The 20320-nt window shown below is 40.3% G+C and overlaps 1 protein-coding gene across 7 annotated transcripts in view; it reads right to left on the bottom strand.

Annotated features, from left to right (window-relative positions):
- Positions 1-667: 667 nt before the first annotated feature.
- The window catches only part of KATNIP (katanin interacting protein), a 54477-nt gene continuing 34824 nt past the window's right edge, over positions 668-20320 (bottom strand). For 5 of the 7 annotated variants that reach the window (XM_068206632.1, XM_068206636.1, XM_068206634.1 and 2 more), the window contains exons 16-27: positions 19178-19228; positions 19030-19093; positions 16958-17135; positions 14460-14625; positions 11043-11200; positions 10674-10738; positions 10235-10345; positions 8313-8452; positions 5442-5543; positions 4640-4800; positions 2225-2313; positions 668-896 (exon numbers count right to left, since the gene is read on the bottom strand). In XM_068206632.1, the coding sequence (XP_068062733.1) occupies positions 841-896; positions 2225-2313; positions 4640-4800; positions 5442-5543; positions 8313-8452; positions 10235-10345; positions 10674-10738; positions 11043-11200; positions 14460-14625; positions 16958-17135; positions 19030-19093; positions 19178-19228 (1341 nt within the window). In that variant the 3' untranslated portion in view covers positions 668-840. The remainder of the gene's footprint in view (positions 897-2224; positions 2314-4639; positions 4801-5441; positions 5544-8312; positions 8453-10234; positions 10346-10673; positions 10739-11042; positions 11201-14459; positions 14626-16957; positions 17136-19029; positions 19094-19177; positions 19229-20320) is intronic. The other 2 variants (XM_068206638.1, XM_068206639.1) reach the window with 1 other exon arrangement.

Genomic DNA, 20320 nt, shown 5'->3' with positions numbered 1-20320 from the left:
AGCAGCACAGAGGCATGGCCCCCTTGTTCATATAAATTCAGGCAAAATAGGAGGAAAAAACATTGCTCTGTAGCAGGAGAACTCTGAAGGATGTGCAGAGCGCCTGTCAACGGCACTCCAGGCAAAACACCTCTCTTGCTTTTTCCATGGTAGAGAAATGATGAAAGAAATAATTATTTTACTGCAAAACATGAAAAGGTGACAGCTGAAATGCACTTATAAAACTTTGATAAAGCCACTTCCTAAAAGCATCCATCACATTTCTGCAAGCCCAGTGGAACCTGTCTGGGTGTCAGAAACAGTGGCAGCTCCTGCAGACAGCCCTGGCACCAAAACATGCCCAAAGACAGACAGCTAAAGAGTATTTCCTCTAATAAGTGCATTTCCCTGAGAACTATTTACAGGCATCAGAAATAAAGCAACACCTCCTTCCAGTGAGGATCTTTGTGATCATCCAGCTAGGATTTAGAAATAAAAGCTTTAGAAATAATCTAAAAAACCTGTGGACAATCCTGCTTAACCCAAGTTCTCAGTACTTGGCAGAACAGTTGTCAGCAAAAAGGTTCTCACGCTCTTCTTTATGTCCCTTCTTCCCTGGATTTTCAATTAAGAGATAAGGGGGAAAATTCAGACAGATCATGACCAAAAAAAACCCCAGGAAACTGAATTCATGCTTCAGATTTCATTTTGAAAAAAATTTCCTGTAGCAAATAAAACTGCCCCTCACAAGAGGAGGTGGTTCAGCAGCAGCAGACATAGAAAATCTTCCATTTGGATATGCATATTTTGGAGATCTGGAGTGCAGTTACTTAGGGCTGGATGCATTCAGGACTCTCCTTGTTATCTTTTCCTCCTCTGCAGTCCTTTCTCATAGATGCAGGTTTTGGGGCGCAGAGCTGTTGAGGAAAATGAAGGGCTGCTTTAGGACTGTGCATTAACAGTGAAGCCATGGAGTAAAATGAGGAACAAAAATGCCCATTTCTCTTTCCACCCCAGAATGAAGCAGAGCTACCCTCCTCAGTGATGTGTCTGACACTGACAGTGAGTGCTGCCAGCTTTTCCACAGTCCCATGGAACTGCTTTCCTGTGCAACCCGCTCTGAACTCAGGGTTGACACTCTCCTGAGTAGGAGGCTGGACCCTCCCTCAAGAAGGGAACCCCCTGAGGTCTCTTCCAACCCAAATCATTCCACAAATGTGTTATCAACACCCTCTGTGGCTGATACCAGCCAGGACTGCAGAGGGGACATAGGGCAGAGGGCAACGGGCACCCTCAGCTGGTGACTTCAGAGGCTCTGTGTCCTCAGTGCTGGAAAAGATGTGATGGCCATGGCAGTGGCAGCTGTTCTTTACTGGACAGGTCTGCTCTGGAAGCCAGGATGCCATTCCAGTGGGCACAGAGATGTCCAGGATACTTTTGGCAAGTACTGTTAAATATAATAACTTTCAAGCTGTTTTTTTACAGGCAATGGCATTTTTAATCCTTCTCCTACAGAACTGTTATTAAAAGCCATCAAATAATATCTGTAACACTTTCTAGAGAACTAATTGGAGAAAGTGTCATGCTCAGGAGAGAAAACCAATCATGAATATACCAGCTTGGCTGAGAATTTGAGATGTATTTAGGGAGCTATTCTGAGTAATTTACAATGAATGACTGGTACTCTTCAGACTATAAATACAATCTACTCTTTCTCCTTGGGAAAAAAGAGAGGTTGTCTTTTTAATTATCACTTTGTAAGCAAAAAGACCAACCAGAAAGACAGTGGGAGGAATAGAGTCAACATGGTTTCCCCCTTGTTACACTCACTGTGATTCTGAGTTTGGTCAAGGAGCCACAAGCAGCTGATTCTCAGACACATCTGAACCATCTCTGAAGCTGCTTAAAAGGCCAGTGGGGAAGCAATGATTTATTCCAAGAGCTATCAATGAACCTGAACAATTAACAGCCATTTTCAATTTATCTTCAGCCAGTTTCTTTGCTGAGGATTTCTGCATTTTTGATGTTGTGAGCCACAACCACATCATCCCCTTTCAGATTTAGATACAGAGTAGAAACCCACCAGATGATGAAATTTGCAGTTTGCCTTTCTATGACAGAAAAAGCAGAGCTAAATATACATAAGACTTCCCACTTTTCCCAGTTTAGGGCTATAACAATGCTCATTATCCACACTGTGTCTGCAGGAATTGAGCAGAAGAAAAATGTGGAAGACAGAACTCACCCGGATCAGCCACAACTTGTTTCTTTTTGCTGCTGGTGACAATCTCATTTTCATTCATCATTCGTACATCCTGATCCCCCACATGATTGCTGAAAAGATTGAAATCAGTACAACGGCCAAAACAATCAACACTGGGGAAAGTTCTGAGAGTCATGGACAAGGATACCAAAGAAGGGAGTCTGGAGTCCTGCAAGTTCAACAGCTCCACTGCACAGCCACAGCACACAGGATTACCCACACAGGAATTATCCTGCCCTCATCCACCTGAAGGATTTCTTGCCAGTTTTAATTAGTGGCATTCATTCAGGCACACATTCAAATATAAATATCATATTCATTCTACAATTTTGAAGCCTGCCTACACAGCTTGAACCACAAAGCAAAGTGAGATTTTAAATCAGAGCTGCACAAAGCGGGTATAAAAACCCTCATATGGAACTTCCACACTGCTTTTTAATTCTGAAAGAGCATTATTTGAAACTTTTCTGAACTAAACAAAATTCATTTACTGTGACAAGTTTTGCTTGCAGGCTTTTTTTTGCTTGCAAAATTTTAACCATTTCTTTTTGGGAAAGAAGTAATAACTTCAAAGGTAAATTAAACTAAACAAATTACAGGGAAAAATATGAGCTGAATTGAAAGGTAAGGAGAACTTCACTAATAAAATCTCCCTTTCACATAGACCAAAAAAACTCATTTGTACCTTTGCAATAAAGAAGTGTATTATTTCTTTCCAAATACTGCACAACATGGGTTTCTATTTCTGAAGAAAAACGTAATGTCTCTCAAACTGAGAGTGAAGAAGGACAGCCAATACTGAAGCAAACCAAAACTTGATGATAATATCAGACTCAAGTTCAGGTTCATAAAATTCTGAACAGTGCCATGTGAAAGAGAATAGGCCAACATCACAAGCAACAGTACCTAAAAGCTCCAGATCATTTTTAAAATGAAGGGATATTATCCAGCATGTCTTCCATTGTTGCTGAAGTACCCTGTATTTTAGTAGGGTGGGAGGTGAAAAAAAGAGAAAAGATGATTGCAGACCAGGCTGGGAATAAAGAGCAAGAAAACTCCTGCACAGAAGTCTGGAGGAGAAGAGGCTCAGCATGTCCCCGACTGGAAGAGAGACCATGCAGTGTTTGTGACCCCAAAAATTCCTCTTTAAAGTAGATCAAAGGACATATGTCTTATAAATATGTGCAAAGGAAGTTATGTAAAAAAGGTCTGTGATTACAGCTGGTGATTCCCTGGTTTCAATAAAATAATTTTACTCATCGAAAGATCTGAAGCTGGGGAAAGTAAAGGTTCGTTTTCCATCCTCCTCTTTTTTGTATCCCATTGAAAATTTCCTCAAAACTTTCATTTCCTCAAGGCATTTTCATTTCAGTGACTTTTTCACTTTGAGAAATTGTTCACCTCCAAGTTTTACCATGACAACACAGCCACTCGTACAAAAACACAAGTCTAACACAACACATCCAAACAATAATATTTTATTTAACCTCTGACAGGACCAGTGGCCAACAGCCAATGCTTCAGGGAAACACAAGAAAACAAACCCTGCAGGCAAATATGAACTTCTGTCTTTATTCAGTGCATCTCATGTTCCTTCTGCTTATTTCTAAATGTCCTTCTGAGTGGATCATACACCATTTATCCATGAAAAACTTGCCTTTTTTTCTAAGTGATGCATGTGCAAAACACTCTATTTGTCAGCTGTCCAACATGCAAGAAAGTGTTCATTTCTATAAGCTTTCATTTTTTCACTTTTCAATCCCATTTAAAATAAATTATTCTTTCAAATCTTTACTCTCCTTGCCAGGGACTGTTTTTTTAGACCCTACCAATCCTGACCTTCTAAATGTAAATGCATTTTTCACTGCATTTCATCACATTCTCCATGAGATTGCCAACTTAGTGGTTTTAAACTATCATTCCCCCAAATGCAATTCATTTCTCATTTTAGAAGTTCATTATTTTAGACTGTTTATAAAATAGTAGAATTCTGGCTTCTTAATTAGCATGTGTGTCAAATCAGAGGAGTTAATTTTCTTTAATTTTGATGCTTGTTTTTTTCATGAACTTTCTATTTTTTCCCCCTCTATGTAATATCACTGGGATTTATTAATCCTTCTCTAAAGAAGCCTAACTTTTTTATTTTGTGTTTACAGGCATTCATGAAAACTGATGTAAATATAAATCATGAGTACCAGGAAGTGCTAAAAGATGCTTGCAAACAAAGCTGGTAATTTGGTCCTTATATCTAAAAATCTACTTATTCCTCCTCAAGTGAGGCCAGGCATGCTCTGGAAGGGAATTTTCCTCAGCAATACACACACTGCTGACATCAGTCACATCAAACCAGTTTTTAAAGCCAAAATTCTTTGTCCCAGGCCAGATCCACTCACGTACCTGATAACAGTTCTCCTCTCCCGGTGGCAAATCCTCTCGTCATCCGTGAAGAGGATGGTGTGGTAGGGCACCACGGGGTCACACGTGGGGAGGATGCCTGACACCACATGGCTCACCATGTCCAGAATCCCATTGTACACCAGCAAATCATCGACCAGAAGCTACAAACATTGAAGAAATAAACCAAAAATCCATTGAGAAATCAGGCCTTGCTTTCAGCAGTTGTCTCTAAAAAGCATTTTGCCCTATTTATTTCACAAATCCAGTTATTAATTTAGTTTTTGTTTTCCATTTCTCTCTATTTACTGCTGGAGTTTGATTTTTTTTTCCTCCCCAAGTTTTTTATCTTGTCACTGATGTTTTTTACTGCAGCTTTCAAGTAGGTAATTAAAAATGTATTTCGTGTTTTACATAATTGCCATTCTATTCATTGGAGTGAATCACTCTTAAATCTAGGAATTAATGAATCTCACCTCACTTCAGCTGTCTAAAACTTGGGTTTGTAGTTCAAACTAGTCTTCCAGGCCTACTCTACAGTCAGTGGAAAAAGGCAAGTGTTATCCTGTCTTAAGACAATTATCTAAGACAAAAATCAGATAAAGTTTTCTTTCCCTGGACAAAAAAAGGGAGGACAGATGACTGGCACAGATTAGTCATTTTAATATTAAATGCAGAGTTAAATGAGATGAATCCCATCCTTTGAGATTACATGGAATCACACTTCAACAAACTGTGAGAACACGTTCAGAATGGAGCCAGCTGACTCACCAGGACATACAAAATGCACAGGAAAATTACTTACACCAAACTCCTTCACACCTCTCTGAGGTGTCTTGGCATAATTCCATAACTTGATCATTGACACAGTAGTAGGTACATCAAAAATGACATACACCCTATTCACCTGCAAAAGAGAATTAATTTATATTTAACAGCACAAAGTCCCCAAAGAAATTGAATTCTCATGCATGTTACATCAAAAGAGGTTCATATTTAAAGAAATATAGCTGGAGGAGAGATAACTGATGCTGAGGATGGAAGTTCAGCTCTCATCCCTGCTGATAATTCCCAGATGTTGGCTCTACCCCACAGCTACTCTCAAAAGAACAGAAGATGAGATCTGGAGCATCCTTGTCATCCCGGACTGCCTGGAAATTGGAGGAGGAGGAGAGAGACACTTTTAATGAGCATTTCATAAACCAAATACAGACATGTCCTTAGGGGTAAGATAGGCTGGTGCCTCTTCTGTTCTGTTCTATTCTGCATGGAGAGATAATTTCCAAGGACCTGGAGTGCCAGGACAAGGGGGAATGGCTTCCCACTGCCAGAGGGCAGGGTTAGATGGGATACTGGGAGGGAATTGTTCCCTGGGAGGGTGGGCAGGCCCTGGCACAGGGTGCCCAGAGCAGCTGGGGCTGTCCCTGAATCCCTCAAAGTGCCCAAGGCCAGGCTGGACAGGGCTTGGAGCAGCCTGGTCTGGTGGAAGGTGTCCCTGCCCATGGCAGGGGGTGGCACTGGATGATCTTCCTTCATTCCTTCCAACCCAAACCACTCTCTGAATCAATGATTTTATTCTATTCTAGTTCCATCTCTTTCTACCAAATATGAATGGAATCCACCTTCCTGTTTGCAAGACTAAAATGTCCCCTGTATGCCCTGAAAGCTACTGCAGAAATTTTGCATTTTTTTGTGTGAGTTATACTGCCAGGAATTTAGAGACAATCCTCCAGATGCTTGCTAAACAATTACTGCTTGAGGTATTATTCATCTGCCTTTCAGTGACGTTAATGTCAAGATGTTAAGACCAAAGATTAGGCAGGCAGGAAACCAATCTTGCCTGTTATAGTTAATTCCATGCTTTTCCTTTTATGAGCCACTATATCAACTTCAGATCAACATATCTTAAGCTTCATCTTTAGCATCCTCTGAAGTTTTAATCCTTTGATGTACAAGAGAAGGTTATATTAAATCATTATGCTGGGTTTTGTTTTTTTTTACTGAAGAAAGAAAGGTAGATTGGATCAATAGAAATGTTTGCATCTGTGATTTTCCATGAGACAACTGGAGCATTGTCTCCAACAACAACTGTTAATCCCACAGCAAATGATACATTTGATTAAAAATCCATTCAAACAAAGAAATAAAATGATAATCAGTAACAGCAGAACAAATAATTCAAATTCTGCTGATGTAAGAAATTAATTTGAAAAACAGGAAGCCACTTTCAGAATTAAAAAGGAAAAAGAAAGGCTATAGGCTATAATGCCAATTCCCTTCAAGCTTTTGAAGCTTCCAACACATGAAAGAGTTAAAGCAGCTTTCCAAGCAGCCTGCACTGAGGATGGGAGCATTCACAGGCTCTGGTTCAGCAGCCCAGCTCCAGAGGCTGAGCATCAATAGGCTGATTGCTCCATCCAGCACCTCCGAGCTCAACAACCATCCCAGGGAAGAGGGAGGAGGGAAAAGTACTCTGTGGATCTTACAGAGGTGTAATTTGCTACAGTCCAAGGACAGAAAACACCATTAAATTGCTTCTGCCTCCTGAATTTCACACATTATCAATTTACCCTTTAATACTGGTATTTTGTGCTCTTCTGCAGTATTTTGGTGTCAGGCAGAACAACACAAAGAGAGAGAATTCCAGTGCCTGTTATCTTCCTTTTTCCCAAGTGAAACAGCCTCTGCAAGTGTGTCTTTTCTAAGGACATGAGCACACTGAGATGGTTGTCAAATCAATCAGTCATCCTGTTATAAGACACATCTGAGCATCCCATCAAATTGCCAGGATTCAAGAACTGGGATCTACACAGCAGGAGCCTCAAGCATCACACAGACCTTCCACTTCCCTAGGAAATGCAAGCACTCACTGCTCCCAAGTATACTTAAAAGCTTTACCTTAATTATAGCCCTTCATCACAACACATCATGATATAAATTAACAATTCCTCACTTTTAATATTCTAATTAATAACTGCAACATCCAGAGTGAGGAGTTCACCAACACTGTAAGTGATAACTTACCACATGTCAAGTTTATACTTTGTTTTCTTTCTAAATCCATTCTCTTACAAGAAATAAAACCACCTTAATTACATCCATTACAGGCCCCTAAAAAATGTCCTTTCCCAAAACAAGGTCAGAAGTCATCTAAGTTTATCTAGTTTTCCTGCTTAGATTTTTGATATCCCAGCTATTAAACATGGGCCTTCTAAAAGGGATGAATCATCTGTGGCCTTAGGACATGAAAGACTAAGTCTGCCATCCCTAATCTACGAATTTGAATTCAACATAGATAATGAGATTAAAAAATAATTTCTCACTGCTGGAACAACATTACTTGTATTTTGTAAAAATGAACGGAAAAGCACCAGAAAGGTGTTTATTGCACGGAACTCCTTCATCAGTATCTTTGTCACAGTGACTCAAAAACCATCGCTGGAAAATCTTCTGCTGTTGTCCCGTGGAGAGAGGAGATTACAAACCTGGGAAACCTCCATTGCTGCTGCCTGTGCAGTGCAGAGAGGCTGCAATAAAAACAACTTCTAAAAAGCATCATTTAGCATCTGTTACTAAAATCAAATTTAGCTATGAATTCTATATGCTTCCCCTTTCCTCCATGCTTCCAGTTCCATCCACACACATGACTAGAACAGAATGAAAAGGGAAAATGTACCAAACCAGGAAGAACTGGTGCCAGCCACATGTGCCTGCCATCAGTGGTGTCATTCACTCTGTCAATCAGTTTGTCTGGAGTCCGGATGTCTCCAGATACATCATCTAAAATGTTGACACTATCTGGAAAAGCAGCAATATCTGAAAAAAAAACTTTAAGCATAAATAACCCACAAAAATGGATATTTCAGAAACACCATATTTCAAAGTCTATGCTCTTCCCAACTCCATGAATGAGTTTTCAGCACTACAGCAGGACTCCCAGGACTGCATAGCTGAGGAACTTGGGGGCACATATTTAAAAGCAGGACAAACCCTTAGATATTCTGGCATTCCAATTTATTTTTAAAATAGGAATCAAGTAACTAGCTGCATTTAATTTATTCTCAAATATGTACTTATGAATTCATCAATAAAGTTCCACTGGCAGGAATAGGCTCTTCCCAGCTTTTTGGTGACAAAGTCCCATATTATTATCATAAACTTGTGCAAATTCCTCATATAAAACCTATCTCAAGAAGAGTGTCTTTGCAGGAGGCAGTCATCAGTCAGACTAGGTTTTGCTTGAGTTTCTCAAGGTCTGTGGTAAAAATCAGTAACTGTAATAAAACCTCTTTTCATTTCTTTGAGAGGGAAAGATTAAACCCCCATTGAACAGGCAACCAGATTTCCCCTGTAAGAGAACATTTACATTAAAAACATATATGAATGTTAAAGATATGCAAAGAAACGTGGATGGATGGCACTGCCTTCAGAATTGTGAATCCTGAGCAATCCAGTTTGAGGGACATTAATTTCCCCTGTCCTGCTTTTAAAAGTCTGCAATTACTCATAAAGAATTGAAGGAATGACACAGCAATGCTTAAAATGTTTAAGAAATGCTTGATTCAGTTGTGAATTATCATATTAAACATTACACTAAGACAAATATGCTCTTTTGGGATCCTAATACAACCCATACACAACTGCACAGGCAGGAAAGGTGATCATTCAAAAGGAGCTCAGGGTTCTTTACCTGGCACTGTTTTGCTCTGTAGAGCTGTACCCGGTCAGTTAAAGATCCCTGGTTCTTAAAGACAATTTGTTACCATTTCTCAATTTCAAAATGTTTCTTGTCCATTATAAATGTTTCAAGTTCGGGGTGTATCTTACAAGATACAAATCAAAATAGCACTTGGGGAAAAGCCTTTATTTCATGGAATTCCCTATTTATTAAGCAGTGAGGATCCTTAGAGACAATTCCTGCAGCATTTGTGCTATTTATTCTTTCCAGGGCCTAAGAAATGCTCCTTCCATGCCCCTGAACTATGGGAGCTGCATGTTGGGGTACGAAGCTTTCAGCTCATAGAAGAGTTTAGCTGGTACAGAGCATGGAGTGCAACCTTGATGAACATCAATCTTCCCAACACACCCCTCATTCCCTCTGTTAGATATCCAGGGAACAATGAATCAAATTCAAACTCTCAGCCCTGATCTTCATCACTGCATTGGGTGTCTAGAACAGCCTAAATCTTCAGACCAAGGGTTATGAAAAATTTCTTTCTTGAGGCGCAATGAAAGATTCCATAAAAAAAAAGCACTGAACTCATTATTTTCTTATGAATTTATAGCTCAGCAAACGTTCTGGTCCTTCCCCACCACAGAAGAAATGTCAAGAGCAGAAATACCACACCCTTCTTAAGCCTTCCCTTCTCTGACTTTGTCCTGCTTTGTTGGTGCATCCCATTGAGAGAAAAAACGTTCTGGAAGTATACAGAATCCATAAAAACATATGGAAAAGAGGTTCATCACCAAAACACAGAGAAATAGAAGCCAAGTTAATCCCACAGGACAAGCTGGCAATGTGGAGTGATGCCCTGTGACAATTTGCCAGGGACTACAGTGCATCAGCAGGGCCAGGGGTGCTTGGTGTGCAAAGGATACTGTTTTCAGTCAGTAAGATTTGCTCTCCGTGCTCATTGAATAACTCCAGCCCATTCAAACCAATGTAGTAGGGATCACCCCAACTCGTCAGGAGCTGGAACTGGAAAATAACTGAAAAGCAAAAGGCTGTTAAGGAAAATATCATTACAGAAGCTTTGTCCTAACAGACTATTTAATCTGCAGTTTGAAAAATTATTGTGCAGCCCATGATGTCAGACACTCTTACTTGCAGTTCAGGAGAAAAAGCTACCAGAGGATCTGAAAACAGATCTGATTTATTCTTAAGCCATACATTATGGAAGCCTTTCTCATATTCTTTGTATCTTGTTAATACCTTAAAGCACCCAAAATTGTTGGATTTATAAAGCTCAGGACTCCTAACCATGGTATGCAACTCTAAAATACCCCGTATGACAAGGAAGATGACAGGGAAGGATACAACCACAGGGCATTAATGGTGCTTCATAGTCCATACTGGCTTGTTCCAGTGTCCTTGAAGCATTCCTGCCAAAAAAACACAAGGCAAACCAGGTTTTGTATGTACCCTTGGCTCATTCAGAAAAGAGAACAAACCCAAAGAATTAAACCTCCACACACAGCACCCCAACCTCCACCTGTGATGATGGACCAGACTCCCCTCAGACCACAGAGCAATTTGGTCAGGGTTAAAACCAAGTGAAGCTCTGCTCTAAGTGCTCCATGTTTTCATCCAGGAGCCTCACAGGCAGCTCCAACAGAGAATGTGAAATGACACTGCAACAGTGAAGAGAAATCATGTGGTTCAGACAACATAAACATCCTACTTTACCTCCTGTGTACTTTGGGAGCTGGCTGGGGCTGTAGATAGTCAAGAAAGAGAATTTCTTGAGCAAAGTCAAAGTGGCAGTTGCCTGGTCCCTTGCGGATAAGGAAGCCCTCCAGAGGGGAGATGCTGTGCCCATCCAGCACCACATGGACCACCTTAGCCTGGTTTAAAAGAGCAAAACATAACATTACCTGATATTACATGCCATGACTTCCATTAAAATAGTTGTAAACAATTCCATTCACTTCACAGACTGAAATAACTTCACTTAGCTGTATTTATTTCATTCCTCTAGAGTGTGACTTCCTTTGGCAAAAGAAAGCTGCAATCCATAGTGTCCATGTCATTACTGACATTGATTTGGATGGCAGAAGTGAGGATTTGGGGGAAAAATACTAAAAAAAAGTACTGACAGATCCTTCAGTTACTGCATGGCAGTAGATGTCGGCAAACTGAAGCCTCCCTTCTTCACAGAGTGCTCAAGCATTGGCACAGGCTGCCCGGGGAAGTGGTGGAGATCCCATCCCTGGAGGGATTTCAGAGGTGTAGATGAGGCACCTGGGGACACGGGTCAGTGCTGACCTTGGCAGTGTGAGGTTTGCAGTTTGACATGGTGACCTTACAGCTCCTTGCCAACCTAAACAATCCTCTGCTTCCTGACCTGCAGCAATATTTACATCAAGAGAATGGGAAGCTCTCAAGTCAGCCCATGTCACAAAGGAAATCTGAGGAGACATCGTGCACCTGAATGCTCTGCTAAGGCAGCCGGGATTGCCCAGCCTGGCTGGGGGTACCCTTCCAGAAATCCCACAGCCTGCTGCTCTCTCCAGAGCAGACTTTGGTGCTCCTGTTGCATTTACAGCAGCCTGTATTTCAGCAGTTCTATTTATCTTTGTGGCAGGTGGCACTTGGACTTCTCCAGGATCATACAAACTCCTCTGCCAAGCAGCGCTGTGTGTAACCTCAGGGCATATGAATAAAGAAAAGGTACCTGTACCAGACAGACAATTGAGCTGTGGCCATTTCAGAGATGTGAGCACACCTTATCCAACCTCTGGAGATTAAAGTGAATAATTCAGGCACATTTATTCAGCAGATGAAGGAGTCCTGGCTCCATCACCCTCCCCCAGCAGCACCATGTGGAGCTGTATCCATGATCCCAGGTGCAGAACAATTCAACCACGCTGCAACAATTAATCACTGCACCTTGCTCACTAATTTGTTAAATATAACTTAATGTTCATCACAGGCAGCCCTGGGTCTCTCACCAAGTACCAGTTTGTGCTAGACTGGAGGAGGGCCTCAGTTAATTTCCATGAAGATTAATTAGGAGGGAATGTTTGTATGACTACCAAGTGTGGAGAAATAACTATTTTTGGCTTCATCTTCAATACACTTGGGATCAAATAAAGGAAACATCTTTTTCAGATGAGAAACTCTTCTGCATGCTGCTTTCCAGCTGAATAAGTCTGCCAGGCTAAGGAGAGGAAGTGAGAAATCCACTGAAATACACTTTCCTAAACGGAAACACGTAGTGAAGGGGAAGTCTGGAGAGTCAGAGATGGAATCGTACCTGTTATACCACAGCTGCTTATATTTATGTGCCCTTTACAGCCCTCATTTCTAAGTAATTCTCATCATCTGAGGAGGCACTCAGCCGTCACCTATTGCATTTTACAAATGGCATAACAAAGCTCTCCCAAGGTGATTTTTCACAGAGCTGCAAATAGCACCCAAGTCTTCATTCTGACAGTCACTGCCATTACCCTCTCACACTAAAGCTGTGAATAGAATCCCCCAGCCTGCAGCTGCCTAACAAATCATCCCATCTCACACCCAGGGACTGGTTCCTAGAAGGAGCAGCAGTACTTCAAGAGACAGATGTCAGGATGCCCTGGGTTTACAGCCTAAAACCTCCTTTCCTGTGGCCCGGTGGACCTTGCATCTTTTGTTTTCCAAATAATTTATTTTATCCTTCTACAAGAGTGCAGGTATGGGCTCCTCCTTTAAGTGGTATCCACTAACTCTTATGGGACTTTGAGTATTCCTGCAGGTAGACACCTGTATCAGACTCACTTCTTTTTCCTACCTAGCCAAGTAAACTGCTGAAAATACACCTTTCTGGTTTTTTTTCTTGGTTTGGCCTCCAGAAACCAAATACCATGTTTGATTTTAGAGATTTAATAAGCACTGCTCAGTAATAACTAAAATATCAGTAAGTTGCCAACATTATTATCACCCTAGTTCCAAAATACAGCTCCTGGGAAGAAAATTAGCTCTATCCCAGCTGAAATCAGGACATAAATGTCACTAAAAGCCCTCTAAACATTTGTATGTTTAGATGGTAATGCTCAAAATGCTCCAGAACCCTCCCATGTGTCAAACGAGCTGGGCAAATGTGATGGAGCACAAAATCAGGGGCTCTCTGTTCAAATCTCTGGATCAGCTGGGATTTCATAAACATCCTTTTTGTCATCTCTCCAGTCTAATATGTGCCAACATTTTTGTTCTTATTTATTGCCTGAATTTGGAATCGAGAATGCAACAGTTGTCTTTTGGGGTGGAAAACCTGGCAACAGGTGGATTCCTAAACTTTCTGTGCAATGAACAGCAACCTCTGGTTTGTTGTCATTATCATCGCAAGTGTTATCATTACATGTGTAAGTAGAGCAGGGGAAGAGACAGCCAAACTCAGAGTGAAAAGGTCTAAAATTATCTCCATCATGTGTCAATTGTCAATCCCAACATTTTAGTATGGAAAAAAAAAATATAAAGCAGGCAATTGGCAAATAAGAGAGGATTTATGTTAATTTTAGCTAAATTACTATTTAGCTAAATTAGCTGAAATTACAAAATTAAAAGCTATTTTGCTAAATTACTAATTTTTAAATTATTAAAAATTAAAAATTATTTAGGTAAATTAATTTATCTAAACTGCTTGAAGGTGGCAACTTCCCATTTATTAAATATTAATATTTCAAAAGACTCTTCCTGGAAAAGGCAGTACTGAGTGAGTGGCCTTCTGAACCTGACCTAAACAGAATTTCTTTGGAAAAGTTTCCCTCATATCAGTCCTTGCATTTCAGGAAATACAGAATCAAATAGTAGGTCTAAATACAAGATATTGGGAGGATACCACTTCAGAATCATATATCCTGAAAATAATATGTGCTATTGTATGTGTCTCTTAGAAAAATCAGCTGTGAAGAGTTCTTTAAACCATCTCTGGCTTTTTTTTTTTTTACTATCTGCTGTTTGTGGAGACAGGAATGCATTATACCTGCCACAAAATTCAGCCTCAGACAATCTAGAAAGATTTATGGTGTTCCATTAAGGCAGCTATATTCATTCATCACAGTACCAATTTTCCAATGCACTGCTGTATATTTTTGCTGGCAGTGCTCCTTTTCTTTTACTTACCCCTCTGTAGGTATCCTCTGGAGATTTATTATAGTTCCAAAAGCGAAGCCCTGCAATACTTTCAGTTTTATCAAAATGGATTGTGAGCAGATGATCTTCTCCAAAAGAGAAGGGAATGAGCCACATATGGTCATCCTCCACTGTGATATTAGTCCCATCTATTAACCTACAAAGAGAAAAGTCCATTAGCTGCACAAAGGGAAAAGCTGGCTTCTCTCATCAAAAGCAGGGAACTTTCCTAGGGTTTATTTTATTCTGGATGCCACTTCCAACTTCCAGGGCTTCTCGTGCCCTTGTGCATGCATTTAAAAGCAGAGAAAACATGAAAAATAGCATGCAAGTATTGAATTAAAGGCAGTGGAGGGAGGAAAAAAAACAGCATTGTCTTTAGTTAGGTCTGCTTGAGGAAAAACAGCAAAATCCTTAGGTTTTCCCTGTGTGAACAGGGACAGGCAAAGGAAAGCTCAGCTGCCTTTGTAGCAAAGTGGCTGAAGGCAGAACTCAAAGCCAGGTCCAATATAATTTCTGAAGCCAGCTCCACGCCCAAAGCAGTGGATCTGGCACCCTGCAGGGTGTTTCTATGCCAACACAAGTCTGCTGGATCCGAGGAGGAGCTGGATGGTAGCTGGATAACCCTGAGCAGGACCAGGGTTTGCTCACATCCCTCATGGACACAATTAGCCACATCTCTGCTAATTTACAAAGCTTCCAACCAGCAGGACAATGTCTTTTCATGGCAGCACAGGCTTCAGGCCGACTAAATAAAGTTAAATCTGATGTTTTCTGACATTATATTCTTCTACCACAAACTGTGCCATACGAAGATGGAGTAAAGGAGAATATGAATTAATTTTCCACTGTAATTACTTTGATACACTGCCAAAAATGTAAGTATATACTTACTATTTATTTAAAAGTTTAATGGAAGAATGAGTGCCAGACTTGGCAATTCCTTAAAGAAAAAGATTTGAATAATGACTCTTTCACAGAGGAACTGATTAGGAAGTCCATGAGAGAAGAGATAATTCTTGATTTGGTCTTGAATAGTACACGGGATTTATTCCAAATGCCACAGTTGAGAGCACTGCAATGTACTCAAATTCAACATGCTTGCAGGAATATTCAGAGCCAAAAGAGCCTCTATTTCTTGTGCCCAAAAAAGTTTGTCAGCAAAACAATCAAGAATGTAGAAAAAAAAATTAAAAATTAAAAATATAACCCACTTACTAAGAAAGATGTTAGAAAGAAGGAGGACTTGAAAACTCAAAGCCAGCCTGGCTCAGTAGCAGGATAAACAAAGTTATTATGGCCATCTTTCAGCAAAATTCATGATGAAAAAAGCCCTAAATTGATAGACTCATAAACTCTGGAAGGTTAAATGCGTACATACAGGCCAAAAAAAGAGTCTGAAGGCTAGCAAGCAAAAGATACAATAAATAAAATCCCTCAAATACATCAGGGGCATAAAGCTTGCCAGAAATTCTGTAGGATCAACATATCACTAGGCTGCAAAAGGAGCATTCAGAGAGGAGAAGGCACCAACAAAAAAGGTAAATGAATTCTTTGCATCTGGGTCCATCAGGGTGGGGAATGGAGAGACTCCCCCAGCAGAATCAGTTCATCACAGGGGATGTCATGGGAAGATCTCCTAGATCAGCAACTGCCTACAGAGGAGATTTTCATACAAGATGGCAGAAGGAACAAGGAATTACACACAAGTGAGGTTGATATCAGCATTAGTCAGATTAGCAGAAATTACAAACAACAGAGTTAGTGTGCATGGAGATAAATACAACATTCTAAGGAAGACTCCAAAGCCTTTGAAAAGACAAGTCCTAATTCATAAACCTGGTCACAGCCCATAAACATGCCAGCAAGACAGGATTACAACCAAAAATACCCTTTAAAATGGAGAGATGACTCAGAAACAACAGGATGCAGCTTCAATAACATCCAAAATGCCAAGTCCTCTCCAGATCTACAGCCTATCATTTCTATACTGCTGCCATTTAGATGCACAAGTTAATCTGAGGAAATACACTTGTCAATGAATAAAACTTCATTAGATTTGCAAAAAAAAAGTGCTGCAAATTGGCCAAAAGAATGGCACCTATTTGTGCAATTCCCCAGTTGCACAAAACACATCCTCACTCTTTGCTAACGTGAAATTTTTCCTTGAAATGATCCAGAAATCCTGCATAAATATCACTCAATATGCACAGACAGATGCTACAGAACACCCACATTTCTTCCTGGAAAGTCCTTGGCAGAAATACCAACCAAGCATGTTCTCATCTCCCAGCTCAAACACCATCTTTTGGAAACATCTCATTCATGTTTCTACAACAAGCTGTTCCTGGACAGCCTGTGAATTCCAAGAATGAGCAGTGATGGGATAAAAACCATGTTCACATTAACATGTGTTAACATAAGTTTATAGAAATGTGTCACTTCAGAAAATCTGATGTAAAATGCATCCCAAGTCTTTGGTTACTTACTTTTCTAATGTTCTGGAATCTCCTGTGTACTCTGGAAGATCATTTAAGTCTTGGGGTGAAGCAGAAATCTGTTCTGCGTTGATTTTTAATGCTTGACCATCCTTTCCTATCACTTCAAGTCCTGTCAGTCCCAGGTAATGAGAGTCTCCCCAGGTCATGGTAAAGTTCAGTTGCAGGCCTACATAAAGGAATATACATTTAATGTCTCTGTAAAGTTACTGGTTTGTAGTGATGAACCAATGTAAACATGAGTGCAAATCCCAGTCATTAGCAGCATGGATATTTTTTATAGATTCAATAACTCTATATGCTGGAATTGGAGATTTCCTGCTCTGTTTGTCCACCTCCATGTAACAGCAGCTTCTTTTAATCTGTGTCAGAGCCCTTTAATGTGCCACCAGCACCTTGCTCACTTGAAATTACACAACTGCTGATCAAGCACGTTCCCAAGTGCCTCATTACTGGGACTGCACCCTGACAGCCAGCCAGTGACACATTTAAGCAGTTACATGACAGATTTTGTGATTATGCAGACACAGAGAAGACCCATTAGTCTGAAGTCTATCCATCATCTTTCACCAGCTAAATGACTGTATAGTTTTATATTATTCCAGCCTCTCAGAAATCTATACATTTTTAGAGAACACCTACTCACAGTTAAAGCGAAGAAAAAACTTGGTTTACTAATGTTTAAAGTTACTTTCTTCACATCAGAACGGGACACATGGAAGCATTTTCATAGGACAGCATCAGTGAAAAGCACAAATATTGATTAGGCTGTATCTCCAGAAAATAAACAGGAAAGAAAAGCTGGATGGACAAAAGGCTGAATGTGAATCTCCTGTTCCACCTGTTTTATGCCTTACTGAAAAGACAGAAATAGCATGTACAGATATAACAAGTAAAATTCCAATCTGATCAGATTCTATAAAAATCCATCCCTGTAAATTAAAAATACCTTTCATTTCACACACTACAGAAGCCCACGAATAATCAGGTTGGGTAATGTCTAAAGAAGCACCAGTAGTCATGATGTTTGTAAAACAAACAAGCATTAAACCTCTTAAACCATCCAGCCCAGTTGCCTCTAAAAAGCCAGAGCAAGTTTTGATACATACAGAGATTCACTTGGGTGTAAGATTTCATCAGCATTTGCAGGGACACAAAGAAATAAACAGCTGTCAGCTGAGAAATCCGGAGCTCTGGCTACACTGCCAGCAGATACTAGTCCCAAGGCCAGAGCTGAGACTAAAGGTGCTCAGGGCACAAGAAGGCAGGAGCTCCCAGGAGAACCAGTCTGTTCTCCAGTGGAAAGCTGCACTGAAACAGCCATCCACACAGATTTAGTATTCCCCAGAGTTTAGGATTCCTTACAGAATCTGAGGATGACACAGGGAAAAGGAACTTCTGGAGGTGTCTAATCCAGCTCCAAGCTCAGAACAAGTCCAGCATCAAGGCTCTCAGGAGCTCATCCAGGGGAAGTTTCCCTGTCTCCAAGGCTGGCAGATTCCAAACTCTCTCAATCCAGTGTTGGATTGCTCTCAGGGTGAAAAAAATTTCCTAACACCCTGCTGGAAACTCTTGTCAAAGAACCAGGAACTGCTCCTGGAGCTTTTGGGCTATCAAGAAACTCTCTGGACAACAGCTGAAAGGCCCACAGAGAGCTGGTTTCGTACAGGATAATAAATCAGGTACTTAAGCAGGGATATAACACTCTGATCTAGCTTTACTCTAGGGTTTCTATTGTCAATCCAATCTAAAAAATTCAGTCAGTCTACATAAATACAAAGGATTGGGAGAGAATTACTGGGTAAGGGACACAGCTATTAGAAATCCCATTCAGGGACTAGGCAAATGGCTAAGGTTATTTTTCTGAGATTAAAAGCCAACTGTTACAATATAATGTTGTAAATGCCATAGCAAACAAAGCTTCTGCCTTAAATATTCAATTCTCTTCTTTATTCTAGACCTAGCATCTGTCACAAAGTGCTGTACAGCAGACAAATCAGATCATCCTTGATAACACGTTTGGGAAAAGACTGGTAAAGCAAGAAGTAAATGTAAGAACTTACATTTTCCAGTAAATATTCCTGTTTCCTTTGGTATGCATTCAGAGGCAGAGTCTGGCTCTTGAACCTAAAAAGAAAGTCAAGGAACAGGTTCAGTATTACACTTACACTGCTTATAAAGTCTGTATTTGTAAAACAGTTCTATTTGTACCTGTTTCTTTTTGTATATCAATCTCCCATCTACCTCCCCACGCAGGCTGTCCTGCATAAAATGGAAAACATGACCCAAAATGTAGAATATTAGGTGGGTTCTTAGAAAGCCCAGACTATTAGGGTAGGGTTTCAGATTAGTGTATATAAAAATGTGAAATGGGAGACTCCATAGAGTGAGCTACCTCTTCTCAAAGAGGCTGAAATCCTTAAATAACACTTATTTCCCTGCAGACTGCCATCAGCAAGTGATAATATGCTGTATTTGCAATATGTTGCAAATCTGTTGCAGACACAAGGAGTCTGGAAGGAAGTCAAGACCAGAGAGTGCCACCATAATTTCTTCTCCAGAATTAAGAGGCAGAACAAACAAGCAAACTTGTCCAAAAGCTTGTGCTTCTGCTTTGGCAATGCTAATTAAAAATTGCCTATGCTATTCAGAAAAGTGAAGAAACAGATGACAAAATTTGCTGATCACACTGGGGCAATCAGGGTAGTAAAGACAAAAATGGCAAAGGATTGCAGATACACTTCACTTCACTGAGTAAGTGGGATAAAATGGCAAATTCTGTTCTCTGTGGACAAATGTAATACAGAGAAAACAATCTTAACTTCACATATACCAGTATTGGCTCCAAAATAAGTAATAGTAGGTTAGAATGAAATCTTGGCATTTTTATAAGTAGCTCTATAAAAACATCAGCTCAATCCTCATTAGTAGTCAAAAGGCCAAACAGGAAATTAGAAGTCCAGACTCTTTCTCTTTAATTCATCATTAGAAATAAACTTCCTGTCAGCCACAATACATCAAATGGATATACACAGTGCCTAAGTAAAATAAAGACTTGTCAACACTTGTCTCCTACTGTTCCATTAGATCCCTGCAATTTAACCACTGATCCCCAGGATCTCATGGGCTCCCAGACTGCAGTATCCTTCATGTGGCAGCAAATGTCCCTGGGGGAATCAAGGTAATTCAGGTGAGACTGAACAAGAAATGGGCTCTGAAATAAACCCACAGAACCGACACAGTGGAAAATCCCTCCCACTGGAGGTACCTCTCTCATGAGCCAGTTCTGTTCCTCACAACAATTCTAGAACACCAGCCTGGGAATTAAAATTTGCAGCTTTACTGAAAATCAAA

This window comes from Anomalospiza imberbis, chromosome 16, assembly GCF_031753505.1.
Source record: "Anomalospiza imberbis isolate Cuckoo-Finch-1a 21T00152 chromosome 16, ASM3175350v1, whole genome shotgun sequence".
Taxonomy (NCBI): domain Eukaryota; kingdom Metazoa; phylum Chordata; class Aves; order Passeriformes; family Viduidae; genus Anomalospiza; species Anomalospiza imberbis.
Note: the sequence above shows the minus strand (reverse complement) of the source record. Positions and strands in the feature narration are given on the sequence as shown.